General features: G+C 33.8%; 1 protein-coding gene across 1 annotated transcript; it reads left to right on the top strand.

Moving 5' to 3' along the window:
* Positions 1 to 376: 376 nt before the first annotated feature.
* Positions 377 to 8,515, top strand: LOC101297302 (isoflavone reductase-like protein-like). Its single transcript, XM_004289617.1, has 9 exons — positions 377 to 651; positions 742 to 876; positions 1,068 to 1,305; positions 1,382 to 1,585; positions 5,686 to 5,864; positions 6,678 to 6,812; positions 7,401 to 7,638; positions 7,833 to 8,036; positions 8,122 to 8,515. Exons 1-9 carry the CDS (start codon positions 469 to 471, stop codon positions 8,286 to 8,288), a joined length of 1,683 nt encoding a protein of 560 aa, XP_004289665.1. The 5' UTR covers positions 377 to 468; the 3' UTR covers positions 8,289 to 8,515.
* The last annotated feature ends 937 nt before the right edge of the window (positions 8,516 to 9,452 follow it).

The raw sequence follows: 9,452 nt of genomic DNA, 5'->3' as shown, positions 1-9,452 counted from the left end.
CCGTTATGATATTTTCAAAACTTGATATACCAAAGTTTATAAGGAACAAAAGTTTGTATACCATTCGGGCGAATTTCTCTTATTTTCTAAAAGAGTGAAGTGAGAAAAGGGCGACACAAGGGTCCTGTTACATATATAATTGGATTTATAAATGGTTTTATTCATTTTTGAGTGGCCGAACATCATTAGGGAAAGAACATGCAAAAATTCTTCTATATACTATAGTGTAAGTGAACCGAACAACTAATATGATATCATGTTTATGGTTTATGTATACAAATTTTCTTAAAAAAAATAAAAAAATAAAAATAAAAAAATAAATAAATGATGTTTACGGTTTACCTGTTGACTCTGTTCCAGAGTTCAGCTACGTACCAGATTCAGTTTCGGATCTGTTTCTAATCCGTATCATCTGATAAAACAAAAAAGAGTGGGAAGTTTTGGGTTTAAAGGTCGGAGAAACCAGAAATGGAGAACAAGAGCAGAGTACTGATAATCGGAGCAACAGGAAATCTGGGTCACCATTTAGTCAATGCCAGCCTCCATCTCTCTCACCCCACTTTCGCTCTCGTCCGACCCGACTCCTTCTCCGACCCCCACAAGTCCCAAAACCTTCAAGACCTCTCCGACGCCGGCGTCACGCTCCTCCAAGTCTCTTTCTCTCTCGTACCCTTAATCCAATTTTCCCTCTTAAAAGCATTTAAATCATCTGTCAACTCAATTTGTTTGTCTCTGTTTCAGGGTTCGCTGGAAGACGAAGACAGCCTTGTTAAAGCAGTGAAGCAAGTAGATGTTGTGATTTGTTCTGTTCAAGCCAAACTGGTGCTCCATCAGAAGCTTCTTATCCAGGTCATCAAAAATGCTGGTTCCATCAAGGTTTGGATACTTTTAGCCTTTTTTTTTTTATTACCCTATTAAGATTTTGATCAAAGTTGGGAAATTTGAGCAGCATTACTAGCAATGACTGAAACTCATTAATGTATGTCACTGAGGATTGGAATTTCAAATTTCATTACTTCAATGTGGATTTTATGTCTGTTTGAGGACCAATTGATGTTGGGATGCAGAGATTCATTCCATCAGAATTCGGGTTGGACCCAGATAAGACACAAATTTCAGGGATGGACTACAACTTCTATTCAAACAAAGCCGAGATTAGGCGTCTTGTGGAAGCTGAGGGCATTCCCTACACTTTTGTTTCCTGCAATTTCTATACGAGCTATTTGCTACCTTCGCTTGTGCAGCCGGGCCTCAAAGTTCCTCCAAGGGACAAAGTCACAATTTTCGGGGATGGCAATACTAAAGGTCTTTAAGATTGGATTTGGTATTCCAGTTATGTGGTTTGCTACTCTGCTTATAGTTGTGATATCTTAATTTGCAGGTGTTTTTGTCAAGGAAATTGATGTAGCTGCCTTCACTATCAGGACATTGGACGATCCACAAACTTTGAACAAAGTGTTGTATATGAGGCCACCTGGAAATGTGTACTCGCTAAATGAACTTGTTGAGCTTTGGGAGAGTAAGATTGGGAAGAAGCTTGAGAAGGTGTTTGTATCAGAGGAAGAGCTTCTTCAGAAGATTAAAGGTACTTTCTTCTAGTTCATATTATTTGGATATTTCACAATGATTGTTTACTTGATCTCATGAGTAAGATATAATTTCTGCTGAGGGTATGGACTACAAAAATATAAGTCAGAAAATGGTTGAGATTCATATATTCACCATTGATCTTATACATATCTAGCTTAGGACGTGCTGTTTGTTTTATCATCTTGTAAAAATTTGAACGCCTGCATAAACCCCAAGATAGATTAGTAGCACATCCTCCTAGGCCTGGCAACATTCTCGTACATGATTGTAGAATTTTCCGTTATTCATTACAAAATTGAAAAAGTGTAGGAACAAGTTTGAAATTCAGATAGAATTTTGTAGTCGAACAGAACCTTTTCTCATATTGACTGCATTGAACAAACATGTTCAAGTATAGTCTCGTATGTTCTTGAAGCTGTGGATTGCGCTCTTTTAAGCCTATTATGATGATTGCTACATTTTACATATTACATAGTTCTAGCAATCTTCAACTATTATCTGTTGCAGGATGATATGCTGTGAGGCTCCCATCTTCAGTTACTTTTTTCTCCTAGATTTTGATGTTGTCTCTTTATACCTTTTCTCTGCTGTTTTCGTGTTTGGCTAGTTATTTGACAGATTTACTATAGCTTGGATGAGGTTCTGCTAATTACTAATTTGTGCCATGAATCATGGTTTACACTTTACATGAGTTCTTCAGATTCTTAACTACATCTACCAACAAAATGTTACTTGTTGCATCGCAGAGACTGCATATCCTGACAACATGGCCCTGATTTTCATATATTCGGCTTTCATAAAGGGCGATCAAACCTACTTTGATATCGAGTTAGCTAGTGGTGCGGATGCCACAAAACTTTATCCAGAACTGAATTATACGACGATCAGTCAATATATAGACACCCTATTGTGAGTGTTTTTCGCCCCCTATGAAAATTGCAACCTTGAGTGACCCTAGCCTGAAAAAGTAATTTCAGCCTCCTTTAGATTTTCACTGTTTAATAGAATGCAAACAAGTTCAGATTACAGGTGTTAGGAGTCTTCGACCTAAGCAAGCTATACAGTCAATTGAACCTCTTGCTACAAATGAACAATGTAATATCTTTACATTTGAGTAGTACCATCTGTTCTCAAGGTCTTCTGAAGTGGAACTGTCAATTGCATCAAGCTTTGAAATGTTTAACAGAGAAAACATGGTTTTTATGATACCATCAATTAGAAATAAAGGAATCATAATGGTTTCTTGCATACCTGCATTCTGGACAAGTAGGGATGCAGTTTATGTTTGTTTTTTGTTTTTTTTTTCGATTAAACTTCAGACAAAAACGGTAAACATTGAATTATTGAAATAGGCAGAGCTGAAAGCCTATAAAAGAAGAATTCCATAACAGATTTTTTTGTTGTTGTTGTTAACCTTTCACCTTTGTATCTTTACTTTCACTATAAAGCACTATTCTTGTAAATTTTAGCAATGTGAGTCTTGAAAATAAAACACGCCAATCTCTTCTCAAATGGCTAATTGAGTCATTGGAGTAGGTCAGAAAGTGGATAGTTTATTCCTATTTTCTGCCATCCTATGTTGATTATTTTGTAAGAAGAAAAATAAAAACTCTCCCATTTCATTTATAAAAATATCGTTGGCCCAACTTGGGCTGCTGATCAGATTATGGTCCAAGTGTAGCATTGGAATTCCAATTTCATTTGTTTAATTCTTAATATTTCTATTTGTACACCAATTGCGGTCTATAGGTGACTAAGTCTATTTTTCAGTTTTCAAATAGAGTTAGATAGTGAGATGAACGTTTTTTTGTGTATGCTCAATTTTTGAGCTAAACTTGATTGTAATGAGAGTACTCATCAATTAGTTTGATGTGTTTACTACTACAGTGTTTTGGTGTAAGAGCATCTTTAACAATATGATATATAGTTATTTTATAGTCAAATTTTAACAAAAATAGATAAAAAGTCATTTTAGCTAGCCATTTTAGACGTATCTCTACACCAGTACTCTCTAATTTAACTAAAGTTTGATTGATATTATTGATTGAATAAAGAAAAATTAATTTAATGTCTAAAATTACATAAAATGACTTAAAATAAATACTTTTAATTAACATAAATTATAGAGTCTCATCTCGCTCTTTAAGTAACTTTAGCCGACTTTCTATTTTAGCTTTTAGCTATTTTAGAGAGCGTGTTTAGCTGTTTTTGATATTTTCGGAGCTCCAGCAGACTAGTTAAATTTTACTCAAATTAGAGCATTTTGAGCAATGATAGCCATTTTCAAGTTAAATTTTAGTCAAATTAGTTAAAATGTCATTTTGGCTAGCCACTTTAGAAATGTGGCTGCATTAATGCTCTTTATTTTAGCTAGCATTACATCAACATTATTCTTCAAATAGAAATTAAATAGCTAATATATTTATATATCACATAAAATATCTTACAAGAAATATATTAAATTATAGCTAGCCTCATTTGAGTCATCTCGCTCTCTATATTTAGCTAGCGAGAGCGAGATAGCTAAAACTCATAGTAGCTAAACTTTGGCTAGTCTGCAAGAGCTCCGAAAATATAAAAAAAACTAAACACGCTTTTTAAAATAGCTACAAGCTAAAATAGAGAGTCTGCTAAAGTTGCTCTTAACTAAAATGTTATTTTGGCTAGCCACTTTAGAAATGCGGTTGCATCAATGCTCTCTATTTTAACTATCTCACTAGCTAAATATAGAGAGCGAGATGACTTAGATGAGGCTAGCTATAATTTAATACATTCATTGTAAGATATTTTACGTGATATATAAATATATTTAAACTATTTAATCTTTATTTGAAAAATAATGTTGATGTAATGCTAGCTAAAATAGAGAGTATTGATGCAGCCGTATTTCTAAAGTGGTTAGCCAAAATGATATTTTAGCTAATTTGACTAAAATTTAATTTTAAAATGACTAGCATTGTTAAAGATACTCTAAATATAAAGAGCGAGATATGTAAAAGTTAATATAGAGAGCCACTTGGGAGTCTGCTGGAGCTGGTAAAATTCATAAAAAACTAAACATGCTTTTCAAAATGAGAAATTTTAAATACACACCCCTAATATCTTAATACACACCCCTTACTTAATACATCACCTATCAAATTTTTCATTTTAATATTATACTGAATACACATCCCAAACTGCCTAAAATACCCTTAATTTATGAAATATTCTATTATTTAATATAATTAATATATATTTACTATTTGGTACCTCTTTTTACATATTTATTTTGTCTAATTTTTGTTAGAAATTTTTGGTTATCATCATTCAATTTATAATCAAATGATTATTGTTATATCCCAACTCCAAATCACCAGTATAAGTTTTAAAAATTCACAAACTAGTAGAATTGTAGAAGTACAGTAGTTATTAAACATATATAACTAGTTATTCGATAAAACATGTCATGATAAATATGCATTACTTGACAACATGATCTGCAAGATCAAACTAAAGCTAATACAGATAAAAAAATTAAAATTAAAAATTAAAAAAAAAAAAAGAAAGAAAGAAAAAAAGAACAAACCCAAAATGAATTGTGGAGAAGAGTTGGGGTTAGGGGAGAATACGTGTTTTCGATAATTTTAGGGTAGAAGATGTTGAGAAAATACTTCTAGCGCGATTTTTATTTATTTTTTTAATAATAGATGTTTATTTTGGTCATTTAGCTTACCTATAAAAACTCAATAGAAACATAAAATAATAGAGATGTGTATTAAGAAATTAGGGGTGTGTATTTAAAATTTCTCTTTCAAAATTGCTAATGAGCCATTATAAAAAGTATGTTAAAGATGTTTTAAAAATGATATAAGTGTCGTCTCTATAGATAATTAATGATATTATCTTTTCCCCCCTAAAAGCCATCATAACATAGGTAAAGCAAAATGGCATTTTCGTCATTTTCCATCCCTCCCACATTCTATAAACGTGAGAGAGCACCATGATATGTTCTCATAACCAGCTCCAAGTTTATTCGTTCTTCCCTGTCTTTTGCAACGCTCTCTCTGTTTCAGACAGACTCCATCATCTCATTCACATTCCCTACAATGGCAGAAACCAAATCCAAGATTCTTATCGTCGGAAGCACCGGCTTCATTGGAAAACACCTCGTCGAAGCCAGTGCAAAGGCCGATCATCCAACCTTTGCTCTGGTTCGAGAACCCACCCTTTCTAACCCAGCCAAGTTCAAGATCATCGAAAGATTCAAGGCTTTGGGCGTCAACTTCGTCTTGGTCAGTAATATTGCCAATCGTTTATCTCTTTTCTTTTTTTCTTTTTTCTGTGTGATTCTTAGTTTGGTTTGGTGATTGTTGAGATAATTTAGCTACAACTAGCTCTACCATAAGGTCAATGTCAATGTTCAATGTTATTAGCTAGATGTTAGCTCTATTCTCCACAAGTTTGGACAGATCACTTCCCTACTCCTATGTTTACTCTCAGCCTAAAGGACAACCAAGTTTGCACTAGAGACTCTAGAGTGATGACTCTCAACAGGGTTTTGCCGTTTTGGTGATAGAATGCAGCACCCTTACAATACCACAAAAAATCTTCGGTACCTAGAACATATTATTACCCTAAATTCTCTTTGTTTACAAATCCATTGCCTAACACAATTGTAGTCTAGTGGTGTTATTCTTTCTTCGTATTTTCTTCTTGTTAAATGTGTTATTATTTTTCACTGTGTTATTAAATGTGTTATTATCAATCTTAAGTTTAGATCACATATCTGTCTTCATTATATTAATTTTTCTTTTATCTTACATGAATGCAATTATCGTTTCATTCTTTTTATGCATGCAAGCAAAAATCAAATAATAATTTCTATCATTCAAAAGCGTGAGTCATCATCTCACCTCTTAGAACCATAAAAAAATAGTAAATAAAACATTAATTTGTCTAACTCGGCCGAACTCGATCTAAATTATAACTACGTGAGATGCCTTACCTAACTATCTTACGTACATTTCAAATTGGAAATTTGAGTATACCAGGGATTGTATTACTGAAAATATAAATAATAGATGACAAAATTGTTTCATTTGCAGGGTGATCTCTATGACCACGAGAGCCTTGTTAAGGCCATAAAACAAGTCAATGTTGTGATTTCAACAGTGGATCACTCTCAATTGGTAGATCAACGCAAGATTATAGCTGCAATTAAAGAAGCTGGCAATGTCAAGGTCTGAAAAGTTCATCTATTTTATGCATGTTTTCCTTCTTCCTACTTTTAGTTTGTTCGCGTTCTAACCTTCTTTATATTTGAACTCTTAATCGAACTTTTTGTTAATTTTTTGTCTTTTTTATGAATATTAACATAAGAAAGTTATATTAGAATATATAATATTACCAATTAAGTATCAGTTTGATTTTCAAGTGCATTGTTTACCTTCGTAGGGTTGTCTATAGTACATGCTTGATGTATCCCATACCCTCATTTACAACTAAATCGACAAAAAATTAAATTTTTTTGAACAAAATTTACAACAATGACAATGAATTTACCATATTTGTTTTACACATTTATATGTAATTGAACTAAGTTACTATATAGACAACAATTTGTTCATAAACTTGTTGAAAGTCATAGGTTGAGTAATTACTCCAAATAAAACTAAATTACCAAAGTTATGACTCAATTTACCTCATTGACAACAAATGTGTTGTCATTTTAGTATATGTGGATATCACATACATGTAGGTATCTAAGAAAATTCCTTGTTTGTTTTCGTTATTGATTTCGTTTTTTTTCTTTTCATTGAGTGATTCAGAGATTTTTTCCTTCTGAGTTTGGCAACGATGTCGATCGAGCCCATGCTGTTGAGCCCGCGAAGACGACGTATACTGTGAAATCTAACTTTCGCAGAGAAGTTGAGGCATCGGGGATTCCGTACACCTATATCGTCGGCAATTTCTTCTCTGGCTACTTCTTGCCCACTTTGAATCAGCCCGGAGCCACTGCCCCTCCTAGGGATAAAATTGTGGTTTTAGGTGATGGAAACACCAAAGGTAAATATAACCCACTTTGGCTATTGATATTTGATAAACAACATTGAATCAATAATGTGATTCATGGTAGAATTGGTCTTGCCATGTTGATGTCATGTTAGGACGTTTAGGTTAATATTCTTGCGTTTTAGTTATTGCATGACCATCATGAATGAATGTGATAGTACGTGTTTCATTTATCTATAAATTATCAGCAATCTTTAACAAGGAACAGGACGTTAGTACCTATACTATTAAGGCTGTGGACGACCCGAGAACCTTAAACAAGATTCTGTACATCATGCCCCCGGGCAACACCGTCTCCTTCAACGAAATTGTATCTCTCTGGGAGAAGAAGATTGGCAAGACCCTTGAGAAGATATACGTTCCAGAAGAACAACTCCTCAAGAAGATTCAAGGTTGGTGATAGTAAGACAAGCTAGTTCGATCATTTCTCTAAATCTCTCGGTTCATATTTCTGTTCTTCTTGTCCTTCTTTTGCAGAGTCTGTGGAACCGATCAAATCGCTATTGTGTTATGGTTACTCAGTGTTCGTGAAGGGAGACCATACTAACTTTGAGGTCGAACCCTCATTCGGAGTCGAAGCTACTGAACTTTACCCTGATGTCAAATACACTTCAGTGGACGAGTACCTCAACCAGTTTATCTGAGATTGAGAATATCGAGAATGGATGCCTCATGCGGTTGTGTTCTCTTTGAGTAACTAGCACTTCGTTTAAAAAATAATTAGGTAGCCGATGATGTACGTCTTTTTAAGCATGCATGCTTGCTGTGTATGAATTTAGCATTTGATCGGGGGTTTACCTGGCCGTTTGTGTGTGTATCCTACCATTGGTAAACCTAATATTGGAATACACTATTGCATCTTCTGCACATTTGTTTTTGTGTGTTGATCTTGTACCTCCATTATCTATTGCAGTATAGAAGGACTAGGATTGGCGTTTTCTAGTATCGGGATTGAAACAGTGCTCGTCGTACTGGCAACAGAAAATAAAAAACGAACACAACAGTTTGTTTACTCAGTGGAACCTCAATTTGAGGAAAAACACTGTCGGGACTTTAACTCTTGAAAGCCCTTATTGAAAAGAAAATTCACTATGAATCAAGAACGAGTCAATTACAAACTTTGTAGCACGTGACCGCGGCTACTATCTCTAGAACCCTAACATATATGTTTGAAGCACTTTTCTTCTTCAAGTAATCTTCTTCTTCAATCTCCAAAGAATTTACCACGTCCTTGATCCTTCAATCACATAAACAAGTTCAACTTAACACGAAACAGTTGAACTTGTGACCTTACAAAATATTATAGCGAAAATACTATCTCTCAAACGTTATGCGTGCAAAGATAGTTCTCTAAAAATAATTGTACAAAAGGTAGTCTTCAAACAAGATGCTACGTCTCCTTTATAGACGTCCAAAACTCTTGTGCAAGACATCTTCTCATCATCAACATCATAAATCCATTTGGTCTCTTAAAAGGAAATCTTTTAAACTGCACAATCACCAAATCAATCAAATATATCTCATATATCAAATCTGATAATTAAAGAAATAGAAAACCTATCAAATTAAGTTTCATTCCTTTCACGCATCAATAAACCCTAATCATATTAATTAGGTTACATTCATTCTCAAGTGAATCTGATTCAATAAGATCAACATCCTAATCAAATTAGGATCCTTGTCTATCAACATAATAACCAAATCAGATATACTTAAGAGTTCAGACTTCTTCCCATGTGCATATCCATATCCAATTATACATAGACATAATCAGATATATATATATATATATATATATATATCATAGT

This window comes from Fragaria vesca, linkage group LG2 (assembly GCF_000184155.1).
Source record: "Fragaria vesca subsp. vesca linkage group LG2, FraVesHawaii_1.0, whole genome shotgun sequence".
In the NCBI taxonomy this organism is placed as follows: Eukaryota; Viridiplantae; Streptophyta; class Magnoliopsida; order Rosales; family Rosaceae; genus Fragaria; species Fragaria vesca.
Note: the sequence above shows the minus strand (reverse complement) of the source record. Positions and strands in the feature narration are given on the sequence as shown.